The sequence below is a fragment of the Cetorhinus maximus genome, chromosome 1 (genome assembly GCF_964194155.1).
Source record: "Cetorhinus maximus chromosome 1, sCetMax3.hap1.1, whole genome shotgun sequence".
Taxonomy (NCBI): Eukaryota; Metazoa; Chordata; class Chondrichthyes; order Lamniformes; family Cetorhinidae; genus Cetorhinus; species Cetorhinus maximus.
This window is the reverse complement of record NC_135879.1, coordinates 199,544,524-199,564,496: the sequence shown is the minus strand read 5'-3', so window position 1 is coordinate 199,564,496 and position 19,973 is coordinate 199,544,524. Positions and strand designations below refer to the sequence as shown.

Sequence of the window (19,973 nt, the reverse complement as noted above, 5' to 3'; positions counted from 1 at the left end):
GCTTGTAATGAGTATTGGTGGACAGTCTATCACCAGAAATTGAGACAGAGAGGTCAAGGAAATGAAGGAAAGTGTCAATGATGGACCATGTGAAAATGATGGAGGGGTGGAAATTGGAAGCAAAATTAGTAAATTTTTCCATATCCAGACGAGAGCATGAAGCGGCACCGAAGCAATCATCGATGTACCGGAGAAAGAGTTTTAGGAGGGGTCTGAGTTGGACTGGAAGAAGGAATGTTCCACATACCCCATAAAGAGACAGGCATAACGGGGGCCCATGCGGGTACCCATAGCCACACCTTTTATTTGAAGGAAGTGAGACAAGTTTAAGGAGAAATTGTTCAGTGAGAGAACAAGTTCAGCCAGATGGAGGAGAGTGTTGGTGGATGGGAATTGTTCGGGTCTCTGTTCGAGGAAGAAGCGGAGAGCCTTCAGACCATCCTGGTGGGGTATGGAGTTGTAGAGGGATTGGACGTCCGTGGTGAAGAGGAGGCGGTTGGGGCCAGGGAACCGGAAATTGTTGATATGATGTAGGGCGTCAGAGGAATTGCGGATGTAGGTGGGAAGAGACTGGACAAGGGGGAGGGAGAATGGAGTCAAGATAGCAAGAAATTAGTTCTGTGGGGCAGGAACAGGCTGACACGATCGGTCTGCCGGGACAGTCCTGTTTGTGGATTTTGGGTAGGAGGTAGAAGCGGGCCGTCCGAGGTTGGGAGACAATGAGGTTGGAAGCTGTGGAGGGAAGATCTCCAGAGGAGATGAGGACAGTGACAGTTCTGGAAACAATGGCTTGATGTTCAATGGTGGGGTCATGGTCCAGGGGGAGGTAGGAGAAAGTGTCTGCGAGCTGGCGCTCAGCCTCTGCGAGGTAGAGGTCAATGCACCAGACAACAACAGCACCACCTTTGTCAGCAGGTTTGATGACAAAGTCAGGGTTGAACTTGTTCTCTCACTGAACAATTTCTCCTTAAACTCGTCTCACTTCCTCCAAATAAAAGATGTGGCTGTGGGTACCCTCATGGGCCCCAGTTATACCTGTCTCTTTATGGGGTATGTGGAACATTCCTTGTTCCAGTCCTATTCAGGCCCCCTCCCCACAACTCTTTCTCCGGTACATCAATGACTGCTTTGGTGCCGCCTCATGCTCTCGTCTGGACCTGGAAAAATTTATTGATTTTGCTTCCAATGTCCACCCCTCCATCATTTTTACATGGTCCATCACTGACACTCCCCTTCCCTTCCTTGACCTCTCCGTCTCAATTTCTGATGATAGACTGTCCACCAATATTCATTACAAGCCCACCAACTCCCACAGCTACCTCGGCTACAGCTCCTCACACCCTGCTTCCTGTAAGGACTCCATCCCATTCCCTCAGTTCCTTCGCCTCCGTCGCATCTGTTCTGATGATGCCACTTTCCAAAACAGTTCTTCTGACATGTCTTCCTTCTTCCTTAACCGAGGTTTTCCACTCACGGTGGTTAACAGTGCCCTCAACCGTGTCCGGCCCATCTCCCGCGCATCCGCCCTCACACCTTCCTCTCCCTCCCAGAACCATGATAGGGTCCCCCTTGTCCTCACTTATCACCCCACCAGCCTCCTCCACATTCAAAGGATCATCCTCCGCCATTTCCGCCAACTCCAGCATGATGCCACCACCTTCTCTTCACCCTTCTCTTCTCTTCACCCCTCCTGTCGGCATTCTGTAGGGACCGTTCCCTCCGGGACACCCTGGTCCACTCCGCCATCACCTTCTAAAGCTCGACCCCCTCCCACGGCACCTTCCCATGCAACTGCAGAAGGTGCAACACCTGCCCCTTTACTTCCCCCCTCCTCACCGTCCAAGGGCCCAAACACTCCTTTCAAGCGAAACAGCACTTCACTTGAACTTCTCTCAATTTAGTCTACTGCATTCGCTGCACCCAATGCGGTCTCCTCTACATTGGAGCAACAGACGCAGACTGGGTGACCGCTTTGCGGAACACCTTCAGTCTGTCCGCAAGCATGACCCAGACCTCCCTGTCGCTTGCCGTTTCAACACTCCACCCTGCTCTCATGCCCACATGTCCGTTCTTGGCCTGCTGCAATGTTTCAGTGAAGCTCAAAGCAAACTGGAGGAACAGCACCTCACCTTCCGATTAGGCACTTTACAGCCTTCCGGACTTAACATTGAGTTCAACAACTTCAGATCATGAACTCTCTCTTCCAGCCCCATCCCCTTTCCGATCCTCTTTTTTCTAAATTATTATACATTTTTTAAATATATTTTTCTTTTCCCACCTATTTCTATCATTATTTTTAAATTTATTTCCATCCATTGTTTTATCTCCACCTTTTAGCCTATTTCGATCCCTTCCCCCCACCCCACCCCCGCTAGGGTCATCTGTCACTTGCTCATCCTGCTTTCTACCCTTAATGTCACCATTAGCACGCCCTTTGGCTAATATCACCACCGTCAACACCCCTTTGACCTTTTTGTCTATGACATCTTTGGCAATCTCTCCTTTGCCTCCACTTATCACTGACCCTCTATCCAGCTCCACCTGTCCCACCCCCCTTAAACAGCTTATATTTCACCTCATTTCTATTTCTCTTCAGTTCTGATGAAGAGTCATACGGACTCGAAACGTTAACTCTGTCTTCCTCTCCACAGATGCTGTCAGACCTGCTGAGTTTTTCCAGCTATTTTTGTTTTTGTGAAACTTGCTGCTCTCTAAAACTGGTATCTTACTGTTTAATTGTGAATTTGATTTCAATTACAGGGAAAGCATTCACAGGACAAAGTAACAAGCATCTTGTCACAGGATGAGCAATCAAGACAGAATCTAGAAACATCATTTGACCTAAATCTTAATTCAGATGATTCCCATTGCACTCTCAAAGCTGATTACATCCAGCTAAAGGAACTGTATAAAAATGCTGAAGCTGAAATTACAAACCTAAGAGCAGAGATGTTTTCAAATCTGTCAAATAGTTCGCTGCAAACAGAGGTATTTGAACATGGTAACAGTAATACAGAGACAAAGGATTTGCATGACCAAGAAAGTCAACATGCATTGGCGATGGGATTGTTGGCTGAATTCTCTGAGGAAAGCCTGCAGACATTAGGAGAAACTAACGAGAATGGTTATTGTCTCGAACAGAAACTCCGAGAGACACAAAGCAAATATGATGAAGCATTAAAAGAACTTTCGAGTCTGCGAGCACAGGTACAACAAGATTTGTCCTTCAGGGAAGAGCATATCTCTTTACCAAATTTGGAAGAGCTTACTCAGTCCTATGAGGATGAGATAGAAGAGCTGAAGCAAAGGCTTAAAAGATCTTTGGAAGATGAAGAAAGGGCTAATAACAACTTGAGAGAAATGGAGGAACTCCTGGAAATCAAAGATAAAATCTTGGCCAAGTGTATGTCTGAGGAAGAGTGTGAGGAGCTAAAAACTTCTCAAAGCTTACTTATTGAGAATATCAGTCAAGAGAAGGCACTGTTAATTGAGAGGTATGAGGAAGCACAAGAGGAAATTAAAAAGCTACAAGAAAAGCTAAACCATCAGGCATCCTCTCAAGGAAAGGAAAACTACTTCCAAGAAATGGTGTCAGCATTGAAAAAAACAGTAGATGAGCTGAATAATCAATTAACTAAAATCACACAGCAATACAATGAAGCACAAAGTGAGTTAAAAAAGTTGAAGGATAAAAGAGCTGAAGTAGCATCTGAGCATGTTAATTCAAACTATATCCATAAAGAACAACATGAACAAATAGTACAAGTTCTAAATGAGTCTGTAGATGAATTGAAAGAAAATCTGTCAGAAATGGAGATGAAGCTTAAGGGAGCTGAGCAAGACAATACAAAGTTCCAGAGGGACCTTGAAGTTCAAAAGCAGACTTCTGTATCTCTCTCTGAACATACGCAAATTATAATGTCCCTTGAAAATACTATAAAAACATTTAATGGCAAAGTACGCCAAATGGAGCAAGGGCTTGAGCAGAAAGAAATTGAGCTCAACATATTACAAGGTAATCTGGCTACAGAAAAGGCTGCTGTTCAAGAGGCGATGGTTCCAAAATCAGAGTATGAGAAGTTAAAAGTTTCATTAGAAGCAGAGTCAAATCGATTGACTGCTAAAATAAATGACTTATTGAAAGAACAAGAAAAGGCATCTGCTGAAGCTGCACAGGCTCGGAAGGACAGCTTGCTAACAAAAAGTGAGCGTGATACAGCTCAGGCTCAACTTGGGGTCAAGGAACAAGAAATCAAGAGACTTCGCATCAGAAGCCACGATATGCAGCAAGCTATTGAAGAATTGCAAAAGCAAATTAAAGATTCCTTGAAACTTGAAGAAGATAAAGACAAGAAGGTAATATTTTGCATCAGCTTTGCTATTCATTTGTATTTTTGGACTCTGGATTTACCAGTTGAAATACTTCATATAACTTACAAATATTAAATAGAATAGTGGGACTTCTTCAACAATGACATTACTTTTTTTTAACGAAGTTTGCAAGAAGTCAATTACTGGAACATATCTGATATAATACTACAGTTGTGCTGTTATTGAGACTATAAACTTAGAAAATTCTTTCTAAAAATAAAATTGTTTCCCTTTCCTGTAATTCAGTTCTGCATAAAATATTTTGAGGCGATATATTATATAAAGACTGTTCTTACTAAGGAATATAAGAAGTTAGTAGTAAAGATAATGGAATTTTTACTCTTTCATCAATGATGTAATTTTAAAAATCTAGAAACTGAAAAATAGTAAAGAATAATCAAATTGGGGGAGGTAATACTGAGGAAGACTGTGACAATATATAAGACATTAATGAACTTGCAGAATGGGCATGTGAATGGCAAATAAATTTCAATATTGCGAAGGGAGACGAAATGGGATAAAAGAACAGAATGATATAGGAGTACAGATTCACAAATTATTAAAAGCAGAAAGTAATTAAAAGATCATAAAAATGCAAACAAAGTACTGGGGTTCCTTTCTAGGGGAATAGAATTGAAAGGGAAAGACATTATGGGCAGAATTTAAAGGGTCGGGGAGGGTGGGGGGGGGGGTTCTCGCCCCACCCAAAGAGTCAGCGGGATACACATCCTTGCCGGTCATGGCTGCCTACAGCCATTTAATTGCCTGGAGGCAGGACTTCCACCCTGACTCCCACCTCAGAGAGCTGCTGGCCAAACTGATTGACTGGTAACTCTGTAGCACCAGCAGCGCCATTAGGAGCAGGAACTACCAGCAGTCCTGGTGAAGAAGAGCCAGGGCCTGGACATCTTTCGGCAGGGCAAGGCAGGAAGCATCAGGGTGGGGGTCTTGATTGAGAGGCCAGAGGCAGGTGCGGGAAAGGGGCTTGTGAGGGATGCATTCATCCCCCCCCCCCCCCCCCCCCCCCATAACTTCCCTCCCGAAATCTGAGCAGGCTAACCTCGCTCATCCATAATCACCTCCCACCAACCTTGAAATTGAGGCTGGGGCGGGAAAGTGGCCTTTCAGTGGCCCCTGCTATCGGGAGCCTATAAAATTATGCCCTGTTTTAAATTTGCACAGAATCCTAGTTGCAGCAGTGTTTGACTAAGTGAACAGATCTGGTCTTCAGATTATAAAAAGGATATAGAGGCACTGGAAAAGGTGCAAAAGAAATTTACAGAGGCAATGCCAGAACTTAGAGGTTATAACTATCTGAAAAGATTGAACAGACTGGGGCTCTTTTCTCTAAGAGAAGGCTGACGGCTGACCTGATTGAAGTCCTTCAAATTATGGAAGGCTTCAGTGGAGTAACTGTGGAAAGATTTCTATTTGTAGGGAGGCCAAAACTTTGGATCATAAATATAAGATAGTCACTAGTCAATTTCAGAAGGAGTGTGGAGCTTGCTACCACATGAAATAGTTGAGGTAAACAGCATAGAAGCATTTAAGGGAAAGCTAGATGAATATAAACTTAACCCAATAAAAGAAAGTTTAGTCCTTTGGGTTCTTTATAATTAGACCCTTGAGGTCACTCTTTGAACTCTTTTTATTACATCGTTGTCCTTTTTGAGACTGGATAACTAAAGCCTCTGATCACAGCCACAATACTTAGCGGAGATATAGAGGATGCAGGTGGGAGAATGGCCCAAGAATTTGTCAATGCTGAAGGTGTGGGGGACTTGCCGACTTAAAAGCAATTGAGATGTGGAGAGAGAGCACTGGTCGGCAATCTTGGGGGTGTGATTCGGGAGGGGACTACACCGATTGAGGCTTGGATATACTGAAGGCTTCCTTCAGGGTCTTGGGCAGAACACTTATCCTCCTCATGGCCCACAAGGGTTGTAAAAAGAGGCCACTTACCATGGATAGCCAGTAGCTCCCACCTCCATCTTATTGTTGAATCTACAGCAGGAGTTCATTCCAAATCAGGCTTCCAATTGCACTGCAAGAATCTGGTTTGGAAACAATCATCAGTTTGGGCAACATCTGTGGAGAAAGAAACAGAGTTAGCATTTCAGGTCGTCAAAAGATTATCAATCTACTGAGTGTTTCAAGCATATTCTGTTTTGGATTCATCTTTTGATGGATCTGTGTGTCTTTTGAGGTTCCTTATTATTAACATATAAAATACCTTTCAATCCCTCCGGATTCAAATTGAATTACAGAACAAGCTTAAAGGACAACATGGCCTACTCTGGCCTATTCATGTTGCTACTCAAAAGGAGTTATTGCTTCTGTGATCAAAATCATTCTCTAGGGGAAGCCCTTTAGAACAAAGGAAGTCTCAACAACAAATGGGAATTTTACCCCAAGTTTATTTTTTTCTTCTTGGCATTGCATAATGAATCTGCCCCCTCAAACCAATTGAACTTATTTTATTTTGGTGTCAAAATAGAACAGCGAACTGTCCAAGGAAGTAAGCAAATTAAAGGAGGCACTGAATAGCCTTTCCCAACTTTCTTATACTGCAAGCACTCTCAAAAGACAAAACCAGCAACTTGAGACCCTTCAGCAGCAAGTGAAGCATTTACAGCACCAGTTATCTGTAAGTACATAAATTCCCCCAGCTGGCGTTCATGCCATTTTAAAGGATTGTGCTTTTCAGCACCTAAGCTGTTTACTTGTATGTTAGTTGATTCCAAAGATATGGTGTTAGATTTTCGTGTTGCAAGTCAGGCCATTTCCCAACCTTAGAAACCTGAACCTGTCACTCTGCTCATACCTGCCATAATTTTGTCACCGGGAGACGTGGTCGGTCAGAGTTCAGGTTTCCTGACTCCCGAGGGAGCATTGGAGGACTGTGGGTCCCAAGGTGGGCTGGTTAGAAGGCTTTCTTCAGTTTACTGGGACATTAGCTCAGCTCTGAAACATCGCTCTTATGCCCCTTAGCCCTCACTGTTCACCCACCTTACATGCCCCCTCACATTCCCCATGCCCCCTCATATTTCCCATGTCCCTGATATCCCCACTACCCCTCATACCCTCATTTCTCCATGCACCCTCATATTTCCCTGCCCCTCCCATGTATCCTCCATTGCCATCCACCTAGTATGGGCTATATAGCGTCCTCAGGAACCAAGTAATAGCAATGGGAAGTCTTTGAAATTAACATGAAAAAAGTACACATTTAACAATCTGATAGAACTTGTCACTCAAAAATACAACCATCCATACTGAAAAAACTCCAGACCTAATTTAAAAAATTAAATCTAATCAACTGGTCATTCAGTTGTAAAAACAAATATCTATTCAGTAGCCACATCAAAGACAGGTAGTCCTTTAATAATCTCTTAACTATGTCAAACAAACTGTGTGCACCAATCCTAGACTCTTAAGCTTTTGAGACTCAGCCAAGCATTCATAACGGGTTCAGCCATCAAGAGAAACCTGAAGACAATGGAGCTTATTGAAACGGGAAAAAAAGATGGCTTGTCTTTTTTGCTAAGCCACGCCAGATGGCCTGTCAGTCAAAGCAGTGCAGGAGCAGGTGGCTTTTTCCCTCTAAGTGAAAGCTGCAGAGCATATTATTTTCACATTAAAGCACTGTGGTCATTTACATCAGTTCAGATCATGACACTAGAGTTTCCAAGCACTGTTTTCTTCAGTTTTAAATGAATAATAGCACTATTGCCATGGGAAATGCATCTCAACACGCACACAATGCTGATCAATGCAATGGGCAAGTTATGTTTGCCGAACTGAGCCATACAATCAATCACTGCAATAAAAACACGCATAATATAGCATCTAATAATGCTATTTGATGTTGTCAAAATATTTAACACTTACCTGCTGGAATGTTCCTGATTTCTCAGCAGGATTCCCCCAAGCTTCAAACAAGGGGGCTTTTAGAAGCCCCAATGGACCCAAAAAAAAATCGGGCACAGAAAAAATTAATTTGCCACAGGGCTGTCACTGACGATCCTGATGTTAGAGGGTGTGCATGCAGGTTCGCCACCTGACCCTAACTCGAACCTCTTCCCACCTATGGGAACATTGCATGTGTCCATGTTTCTATGGGAAATTTAAATGTCCTATGCAGAAAGCTAAGTTTTGGTGATTCCAGGAGGAGACGAAAACCAGGCCCATGTGATAGTTCATGCTCCAAGAGCCTGGATTTTGCAGTGGTAATGATAGTAAAACTGTTAATTCTAGAAGGGCTTGATAGGGTAGATGCTGGGAGAGTGGCTGGGATTTTCCTGCCCCGTTGTGGCAGGACCTACTGTTGGGAGATTCAATGGCCCAGCCATAAGTCCATTGACTTTCGGCAGGACTGGACGGTCTTGGCAGTGACAGATTTTTGGTTTCTCGGGGAATCAAGGGATATGTAGATCAGGTGGGAAAGTGGAGTTGAAGCCCAAGATCAGCCATGATCATATTGAATGGCGGAGAAGGCTCGACGGGCCTTATGGTCTACACCTGTTCCTATTGCTTGTGTTCTTGTATCAGTGTTTACTATCATTACCCCACTGAAACTGACAGCAACTTCGAGATTGTACGTGTGCAGAATAACACAAAACTCCAGCAGTTGCTGTCAATGATTCTACACTCCTCTACTATTAAGGTACCACCCCCCCAATCTCCTCCAGAGTACAATCCCTAAGCAGTTAGTGAATTCATAAAAAATTCTACTTTTATGCTGTTAGTCTTGCTGTAAAAACCCTTGAAAAGGTTGTACCTTGTTGAATGAAGTGTAACTGGATTTTAAAGATGTACTAACTTTATAATTACTGCTAAGCATCTTCACTGGCCTTGAAAAGCTAATTTTAAAGATGTGGAATATCAAACTTCTCCTACATGATTTTTAAAAATCCACATTTTGAAAATTATTTTATCTCTGTTTAGCTTCCATTTTAATCTAATCGTAATTTATTTTACTATCTGAAAAGTGAAGAATACTTCGATGTGCTGACATCACCTCTGCTGAGGCCTGGAAATCCCCTTGACTTGGTTTTGCACTTAAACTGCCATTGGAAAAGACTAGATCTGCACCACATAGATCACTAGATCCTTTTGGGTAGTAGTCCTCGATATCAGCAGCGGGTGCTGTTGCTTTACTGCTGACTACAAAATCTAATCCATTATTTTGTGTAGGACTGGTAAAACAAATGAAAGTGTCCTATTCAAAGTAGACTTTGAGACACCCCTGCACAACTGGCTATGCCGAACAGTGAGTTAATACACTATCCTTTTCACCTTTTTGGAACTTAAAACAACAGCATGCAACAACAACATATAGTGCCTTTAACATAATAAAATGTTCCAAGGCACTTCACAGATGCATTATCAAACAAAATTTAATACTGAGCCACATAAAGTAATAGGAGAAATGATCAAAAGTTTGGTCAAAGGGGTAGGTTTTAAAGTACATCTTAAAGGAGGGGAGGCAGCAAGGTGGAAAGATTTAGGGAGGGAGTTCTATTCCTTTCAGCCCAAGCAGCTGAAAGCATGGCAACCAATGGTGGGGCGATTAAAACTGGGGAGGTACATGAGTGTAGAATTGGAGGACTGCAGACATCTTACAGGGTTGTGGAGCTGGAGGAGGTTACAAAGTTAGGGAGGGTCAAAGCCATGGAGGGATTTGAAGACTAGGAAGAGAATTTTAAAATTGAGAGTTTTGAATTATAGTCAAAATTAATGGGAAGAAGATCATTGAGTGTGAAGATCCCTGCATGAAATGAATTTCAGATGCTGTTTAATTATTGTGTTTCAAATATATACTACAGCTGCTCTAATCAATGAAATGTAATCATTTAATTTATAGGATACAAGTCAACGACATCAGGAGGTAGTATCTGTGTATAGAATGCATCTTCTGTACGCAGTCCAGGTAAGTTTCTGTAATTATCCTTCATATACTGTACAACACAGTTGAGTTAATTTCTGAATTGACAGGTTCCTTTATTTCTTAAGAATTTCTACAGAGAGAAATACCTCCTAATCTTTCTGCTCACTCTGTCAGTGGAAAATGAGATTAAAATAAGTAACTAGTTTCTTTTTTTTTCTCTTTTTTTTGGCTGGCACAAACACGATGGGGTGAATGGCCTCTTTCCGTGCCATAATTTTTCTATGGTTCTGTAATTAGTGATAAATTCAAAATTGATGATCCTATGTCACTGACTTTCCAACCAAAAAATATATTTCATTATCTACCCCATGGAAACCATTCTAATTTTAAAAGCCTTCATTGAATCGCACCATAGTCTTCTCTGCTCCTGAATCAGTCTGTTTTCATGACCATAAAGGATAAATTTTTTTTAAAAACTATAATTTCAAATCTGAATCTATACTCTGTTGCCTTTGGCTTGGCTTTACTTTCCTTTCTATAATGGAGCACTCAAAATGACAGACTGTGCTCTAACTGGTGTATAACTATTGCTTTGTACAAATCTACCATAAGTCTCTTCATTCTGGAAGCCTGTAAATTTCTATTTATAAAAACTGAAAACACTTTTATGGCAATATCTGTCAGCACTCAAACTTTCAAGGTTTTTTAAAACGTATTTGTTCATGGGATGTGGATGTCCCTGGCTAAGCCAGGATTTATTCCCCATCTCTAATTGCCCTTGAGAATGTGGTGGTGAGCCACCTTCTTGAGCCACGACAGTCTGTGTGGTGTAGATACACCCACAGTGCTGTTGGGAAGGGATTTCCAGGATTTTGATCCAGTGACAGTGAAGGAATGGTGATATAATTCCAAGTCAGGATGGTGAGTGGCTTTGAGGGAACTTGCAGATGGTGATGTTCTTATGCATTTACTGCCATTGTCCTTCCATGTGGTAGAGATCGTAGACTTGGAAGGTGCTGTCGAAGGACCCTTGGTGAGATGCTATAATCCATCTTGTAGATGTTATATACTGCTGCCACTGTAGGTCAGTGGTGGAGGGAGTGAATATTTAAGGTGGTGGATGAGGTGCCAGTCAAGCAGGTTGCTTTGTGGTTGGTGACGAGCTTGGGTGTTGTTGGAACTGCACTCATGCAGGCAAGTGAAGAGTATTCCATAACACTCCTCACTTGTGCCTTGTAGATTGTGGATAGGCTTTTGAGAGCCAGGAGGTGAGTCACTCACCTCAAAATTCTAGCTCCTGACCAGATCTCGCAGCCATAGTATTCCTAGTCCTGGCCCAGTTCAGTTTCTAGTCAATGGTAACCTCCAGGATGTTGATAGTGGGGGTTTCAGTGATGGTAATGCCATTAAATGTCATGGGGAGATGGTTGGATTCTCTCTTCTTGGAGATGGTCATTGCCTGACAATTGTGTGGCATAACTGTTACTTGCCACTTATCAGTCCAAGCCTGAATGTTGTCCAGGTCATGCTGCATGTGGGCACGAGCTGCTTCAGTATCTGAGGAATTGTGAATGGTGCTGAACATTGTGCGATCATCAGCGAACATCCCCACTTCTGACCTTATGATGGAGGAAGGTCATTGATGATGCAGCCGAGGATGGTTGGGCCTAGGACGCTACCCTGAGGAACTCATGCAATGATGGCATGGGACTGAGATGATTGACCTCCAACAACAACAACCATCTTCCTTTGTGCTAGGTATTACTCCAACCAGTGGAGAGTTTTCCCCCTGATTCCCATTGACTCCAGTTTTGCTAGGGCTCCCTGATGCCACACTCAGTCAATTGCTGCCTTGATATCAAGGGCAGTCACTCTCACCTCACCTGTTGAGTTCAGCTCTTTTGTCCATATTTGAACCAGGGCTGTAATGAGGTCTCCTTGCATCCCAGGTGTCTCATTCTCCTCACATTTCAGCATCTTTTCATTAAGTTACTACTTTTCCAAAAATCCACTACCTCATACTTTACATCAAAAGTTTGTCCGACACAAGAACTGTCTATGTCTTAAGTATTTTTAAACAGTCCTGGCTGTTGGCTAAATGCTTTAACTTTTGTGAAATCAGCAAATTTTGCTTTTGTGCTCTCTCTATTGAAAACAAAAGCAGCCTGAACAGTGATTTCCAAGGTACACCACTTCTAGCCTCTTCAAAGTGTCCTGTGTAGCACCCATTAAATCTAACTCCTTGCTTCTGATCATTAAACTGATCCATTATTTTGCAGTTCCTCCTGTGGCAGATGCCTGAATCATTATAATGAGCTTCCTGTGAGAAATGTTAGTGAATTCCTTCTGCTAATCCATATTGCATTCCACCTATCCATATAAGTCACTTAAAAAAAAACGATTGTCATGTTCCAGTACGATATGAACTTCCAGACAATGCTTTAAAATTTTGAACAAAAACAAACTGTTAAATGGCCACTGCAAACCATGTGACTTTAGGCCGTATCAGTTCCAGATACTCCTGATACTCAAGCAAATACCAAATTATACGGACGTTCACAGCCATCTGGGAAAGTCACTCATTCCTGTGTTTAAGGATGGAATGTCAATATAGCATGCCAGCCTTTCTGGTTCACCGTGGACAAGATACACATGCAGCTCAGTGTGATAAACAAATGTGAAAGGGGCCACATCAGCCTCCCCCTCATCCGAACCCAGAGTGGGTAAATTTCAGAATGTCAAATGAGAAACACGGGATGTTTATCGGCCTGACCACCCACCTTATTTGGAAAAGGACTGTGGACTTGTATTAGGTCACATGGTTGAGTCAGCCATGTTTGTTGCCTGCTTTTAAAACAGCTAGAATCAGCTCTGCAGAGACATCACAAAGCCATTGAACGAGCTGCAATTCAGCTACGCAGCCAAGTAATAAACAGCAATACCTTGAAAGTGGGAGAAGGACTCTCCCCGACCTGTTCCGACTTCAAGTTCACCTGAGAACCAACCTCCTGGAAATTCAACTACAAAGCCTTGTAACTTACTGAGAAACCTCTGCTTTCAAGACCTTTACTTCAACTAATAGCATCAACTCATCTGAGAAACTACAGGCCTGTCATGAAAGCAAGACTTAGACAATTATAAATTGTGATTGTAATTTATTTTCTTTATCTGTATCTAATCTTTGGTGTGGGGTAGTGTGTGAGAGACATCACGCTTTCTAACCTTCAGGGCAAGTGTGGGATAATAAATAACCTTCTTTATTTTAAAACTCTCAAAATGGCCTGCTGCTGGGATTATTTAAATTGGGGCAAAATCACATTGATAATGGACAGTAAGAAAACACACAGATTCTGTCCATGACACTACTAAATGTACAAATAAATCCATGCTGACTGTCCTTAATACCAGGCATGTCATTAATGTTCATTAGGCATATATCTCTTTTATAACTGTCCAGTTTATTATTATATTACAAAAGCAGAACACCGCAGATGCTGGAAATTCAAAATAAAAACAGAAAATGCTGGAAATGCTCAGCAGATCAGGCAGCATTCTTGGAGAGATACTGCAACAACTCTCCACAGATGTTGCCTGACCTGCTGAGTATTTCCAGCATCTTTTGTACTTATTATCCTTATTAGCTTGCTGAATTTTCAGTCCACTTTGAGCCAGATCTCCTCTTGTTTCAGCAAACTTTGTTTCCTGTCCTGCACCATTATCTTTGACTCTTCATTTTCCTTTTCTAATTTCACATCAAGCCTAAATTGTTACTACTTCCCAATGTTTCTGTGTTATACCTGTTATTTGTCCCATTTTCATTTTCCTAAATCTTTCCTTGCTGGACTCAAAACATACTGACCTTGGAAGCATTGCTGGAACAATTCAAAAAGATATTTCTTACCAATACAAAATAAGTTACCTTATAACTTATCGGAGTCTACCGTGAGATATTAAAGCCACCCTATATTATATCCCAGTTGCTCATACATTGCTTTTACGGATGTGTAAGTACTGATGTTACTCGGGCAGGGTTTCTTAGTGCCCAGTGAAGGAGTATTGATCATAAACCTGGATGTGTGAATTTTTTTGTTTCCCAATTTCAACACCTAGCCTGATTGACAGGCTTGACTGCCTTTCAGACATGGATGGCTGTGGTACAAGGTTGCAGCCAAGGAGCACGTAGGTTTTGTGGTGCAAGTAGAAGTGGGAAAAGAGACTGTGAGGTTGTGGTAGTTGAAGGGTGTTGATGATTTTGTGCAAAAAGTTGACAGATCGCAGCGGATGTCTGGGAAGATTATAGAGGTGAGATTACAGGGTTAGCTTGTTGGGCCTGACCCAGAAGCAGCGGGTTTAACTTCTTGCCCCATCTTACTTGCAGAATTCCCAAGGCCAGGGAAAACTGGCTACTATAGTTAAAAATAGTAACCTTTGTTAAAATGGAGGCAAGCAACTTCCTTAAAATGTCTCAATCAAGACCTGTCTCCTGAGTGAATGGTTTTGAGATATTTTGGGGTCATATTTGAAATTTGTAACATTTTTGCTTCCAACCCAACCCAAACCTACCCATTTTTGAGTATTAAAATTAAGCAAATAGTGAAACCCTCAAACTGACAAAGCAGATGGGGAGAAACTACTTGCCTTAGACAGGTGAAGCTTGCCCATTGTGTACACTGAACCAGGAGTTACCGAGATTGGTACTCTTGCAGTCCTGTTCTTGAATCTGAATCTTCAAACTACCTTTGCAGAAGCTCAATGTTCTATGTTTTGGAGCCAAAAGTTACATGGTTTTGTTCTTGGTCTAACTTTTTTATAATATATTTCCAGGGTCAAATGGATGAAGATGTTCAGAAGGCGCTGAAACAGATTTTGACAATGTGCAAAACTCAGACACAGATGAAGTAATATATAAAACACTACATAGCCAAACTTTGTCTAATGTTCAATTGCCACTGCTGTTAAAAAGAATGAGTATCGGATAATTGACTATTAAAACTGCAAAAAAAAGTTTACAGGAGCTTTCTTTGTTCCACCTACTAACTATATGCATACCTTATAATTATATTAAAAAAATGTAGTCAGTATATTTGTACCAAAATTCCCACGCAACATTTCATGGGAACAAACTAGTTTGTAGAGCTTCATTGTTGTCATATTTGTTAATAGACTTATTTTGTTTATTGAACATGCCATTGGAAATGCAAGCTCATGATACATTGTTGTTAGGGTAATGGCATGAATAACCAGAAGCAAACACATCCAGCATCAGATATTTACCAATCCAATTGCACAATAAACTAATGAATGTTAACATGGCGTACATAGGAAACACTGAATGCACTGGAGAAGCTAATGCCACCTTGTCATCCTAAACTTAACTTACAGATGTCCATAGTGTAGCAGCGTTGGCATTGCTGGGGGACATCAGTGCAAACTGAAGAGAAAAAGGTCGATATATGGTATTTAGCTGAAAAGACTTAGGTTAGTGTACTGAGAGTCTAAGCATGGACAAAGATGCCAGGGACGAGTAGATAGTGGTCAGATGAAAATCTCTGCCATGGTTACTAACATTTTGCATGTGACTCTTGATTATTGCTGTAAGTCCTAAATTTGAATTAGTTTTGCTCCCGGCAGCTTATTTTGTAGAATCATGCCATTCTTTTCTGTGTACTTGACCTAGTTTGTTCGGTAATTCTGCATTCACTGCCGCAGTCCCATTATCTCAATAGGATGTAGAGAAGTTTGAATGCAATTTCTTGTACTGAATAACAGGCTTTCCTAAAGCTTAATGAGTAGAATTTTTCCAATGTTGGGGTTTCCAGGGATGCCGCACAGCCATTTAAAAGCCTGAGGAGTGTTAATTGGCTGGAGGTGGTCTCCCAACCCCTCACTTGGGCAGAATTCCAACTTCATAGAGCTGCTGGCTATCTAATTAGCTGGCAGTTCTGTAGTCTCAGCAGCACCCAGCGAGTGGTGGCGACTGCTGGGACTAAAGCAGGTCCCACCAGTCAAAGTGACGGGGGCCCAGGATGGAGGTAAATGTGGGGGGGCAATGGAGGGAGACCCATGGGACGGGAGATTAAGAGTTTGGGGGTCGTGCTTTGAAGATCAGGCAAAGAAGAAGCACCTGGGGTGGTTGGGTGGAGGGGTGCAAACCTTGGAGAGCTTGAAAGGGGGCCAGTAATGAAGGTGCGCACACCACACCCCACCCCCACTTCCTGAGGCCTGAACAGGATAAACTGCTGGGCTTCACACATGTCCTTGAACCCCCCCCCCCCCACCCCGGCCTCAAAATTGTAGCCGGGGTGGGAGATAGCACATAAGTGGTCATTAATTGGCCACTTAAGGGCCTCATTTCGGATAGGGGGTAGGCAGACCACCCTTGGCCTCACCTGCTTCCCATAAAATTGTAGTCAGATTGTGGAGAAACCCCATCTGGAGAATTTTACAGGCCTCCCTGCCTGCAAGGAAATCTGTAAAATTCTGTCCTACATATATTTGGTTTACATTAATTAAACATTAGCTTGCCCTATGTTTGCAATAGCAATATTTTACTCCATTAGAAAAGCTGACTTAACTGATGCGTCCCATTCTCCATGAGCTAGTAGCATAGGGAGCTTGTTTGTAAGGCAGTTATGAAAATTAAAAGGCAGACTTGCTAAACGCTTAAGACAAAGTAGCTGATATTTTGAGCTTCTTTTCCGTCAGTTCTACAAATACTACTTTATGCAGTGTACAGCAAATTTTGATAAATCTATTCAAAGCTGCAGCTGCATAATAATAATTCTAATTTTTAAAGGGTCAAAGTTGTAAATTAAATGATCAGTGGTGAGACTTTTTTTACTTACTGTATAAGCCCTTATGTCACAACCTCATTCATATCATAAATACCTAACAAATTAGTTATAATAGTAAGAAGGTTTCACTTTTTTTACAACGTTACTAATCTTGATCAGCATATAGAACAATACCTTTCAGAGTAGCCTAAACTGATGTGCAGATATACAACAAAAACAAAAAGCGCTGGAAAAGCTCAGCAGGTCAGAACGGTTCTGAAGAAGTCATACGGACTCGAAACGTTAACTCTGTCCTCTCCACAGATGCTGTCAGACCTGCTGAGTTTTTCCAATACTTTGTTTTTGTTTCAGATTTCCAGCATCCGCAGTATTTTGCTTTGATCTTAATGCAGATATACATGCCATATTCATATTTTTATGCATCCATTAAAGTTTCACAGCTTAACATTTAATGCGAAATTATAATCATATGATTAAAAGCCTACTAGAACTTTACATTTGAAGCTCGCTGTAATGAGCAGTATTCAATAACATCAACTCAAATACTGCAAGAGTTACATCTTATTAAGTAAAATAGGTTACTTTGTCATTCTTTTCAGACTGATTGGTATTATGATTCCCCCTCCAGATCAAATTATGTAAGCATGTAACTAAAATTAACAATATGGAAATATTGAAAAGTCCATTCCCTTGTATATGGTTCAAATTAGTTGGGAAAACATAGAATAATACTGCCCTGTAATTAGAAATTGTGTTTTAATGTAAACCAAGGAAAGGTCCTACATCTTATTTATAATGCAATTTTTATTTGGGGAGGTGGCGAGTGCTGTATTTCCCATGATAAATGAAAAGCTGAATGCAGGGTACCTTGAAGTTATGTATCTATGTAGTAACAAGAACTTGCAGTTGAAGCTGTGTATCAGCCAAAGCAGTGTTTTTTCTCCATGTTAAGGTAAGGTTGTTTATATCCTGAACAACCAAATTAAAGCATGGAATAATGAAGGATTCATAGAGATTACAAATTTATATTGTATATTGCTCCATTGGGATTGTTAAAATATGTAGTTTCAAGCTATTTACACATTTTTAGTTATAAGTTTGCATTAAAGGATGGTTTAACTTATTTCTCCAATCAAGGTGGAGGAATCTCTGTTAAAACAACTTGGTTCCTAATAGATGTTTCTAACCCAGGTCCCAGTAATTTACTGAGTCAGTTACTTTATTGTCTGTTTGGTTGTTATGTATAGGTTATAACCATTCTCCTTCCTTTCTTCTAATACTGTGCATAACACTAAATAAAAATGAAAACACAGAATTGGATTTTTTTTTTGCTGTGTGCTATAGCTATTCCGCAAATACTGAATAATGAGTATTTGATGAATTTAACTGATAGTCCTGAAGTTAAGTGTTGTAGTCAGTGTGTGCTGGATTAATATGAACCATCAAAGCAGCAAAATTATTCATCCAATCCTGTTTTACAGTGATATTTCTATATAGAACATGAAATTGCATATAAAATTATATAGCTAGAGGAAGCCAAACCTGGAAGACCAGCAGTTATGGGGGGGAAAAAATACATTTTTCCACTGGCGATGCTGACGCAGTATTAGAATGCATTTTCTCCCATTATCTTTCAATGGTTAGTGACTGCTGAAAAGATATTCAACTATAAACGGTGAACCTGATCTGGTTCTCTCCAGCATCCAGGCACAAAAGTTCCTTCAGAAGATAGCAATTTGGGCAGGAATTTTGACTTTTTTTTTTTCTCCTCTTGCTTCCCAAGGGCAGCTCAAGCCAATTGTAACATCCTGACTGCAATCAGCTAACTGAGGACTGATCAGTGATTGAATTAAGGGCCTTTCTGGGCTACATGGCAAAGGCCACACTTAGTGGTACATGTAGAACCAAGCCATTGGATGCCCTGGAATGATTCTGTATAAAATTTACAGTAGTGATTGGATCGTTAGGGCACGTTAATTTTTCATATATTAGCATACTTGGATAGAAAATTACGTAAAAGTCAAGTATCCTTATAGCACCAAAAGGTTTGAATGATATTGTAGTCATGAGTTTCGTTCATTCTTCAGACTTTCAAATGTCACGAATTTTGGGGTTCTGTTTATCGAGCATGGCCAGGATTAAGCCACACTAAGACTAATGTACGATTGTTTGCATTCTCAGGGCTTCTTTGTCTGCAAGACATTTACGACAGGAGTGTTCATAAATAGAGCCAGTTCATGGCCAAAAGTCAACCTTTGTGTCCACCTTAATTACAAAGCAGTATCACGTGTGTTTATACAAAATGCTCCAATACTGCCTGCTCTAGTGAAAAGTTGATAAAAGTTATGGCACATAGGTAGCCATGATGAATGCCTGTTCTTTCACCAACCTCCTTCACCCCCACCTAAAGGGGATTTGCTGAAATGCTGAATTGTGGTAAGTTGCACTGAGAAAAGGACAGACAACTGGGGTATGAGTCAAATGTTATGTCTTGCAAACTTTGTTGTTGAACATAGGACACTTGTATTTCAGAATATTGTACAAGTTCAGCTACAATATTGGCAATATACAGGCAATAAGCCACACGATTGAAAGCATATTTATTGCAGCTGCTTATACTACAGCATCGTAAATAAAATTAATGTATTTTAACCCTTGTATTTCATTGACTTCAATGTATTTTCTGGATAATAAATGTTTTTGTTATTAAAGATTTCTTGTGCCCTCATGTTTGTAATACTTGAACATGACTGCCATGTCTTCAGAATAATTCTTAATGTTGCTTATGGCATGTTACTCGAGCTGAATTCAGAGAGATGGTGAAAAAACGAATTGCTTCCACAATTCTGAGCGAGTGAACTTCATTCATTCGAAGCATTCAAATAGCATGAGCTGACTTTGCAACTTGCCTGTTGGAA

At 41.2% G+C, this 19,973-nt stretch overlaps 1 protein-coding gene across 5 annotated transcripts in view; it reads left to right on the top strand.

Annotated features, from left to right (window-relative positions):
- Positions 1-19,766, top strand: part of rai14 (retinoic acid induced 14) — a 249,163-nt gene extending 229,397 nt beyond the window's left edge. For all 5 annotated transcript variants that reach the window (XM_078551693.1, XM_078551675.1, XM_078551684.1 and 2 more), the window contains 4 exons: positions 2,761-4,356; positions 6,869-7,018; positions 10,238-10,303; positions 15,086-19,766. In XM_078551693.1, the coding sequence (XP_078407819.1) occupies positions 2,761-4,356; positions 6,869-7,018; positions 10,238-10,303; positions 15,086-15,163 (1,890 nt within the window). In that variant the 3' untranslated portion in view covers positions 15,164-19,766. The remainder of the gene's footprint in view (positions 1-2,760; positions 4,357-6,868; positions 7,019-10,237; positions 10,304-15,085) is intronic.
- Positions 19,767-19,973: the final 207 nt, after the last annotated feature.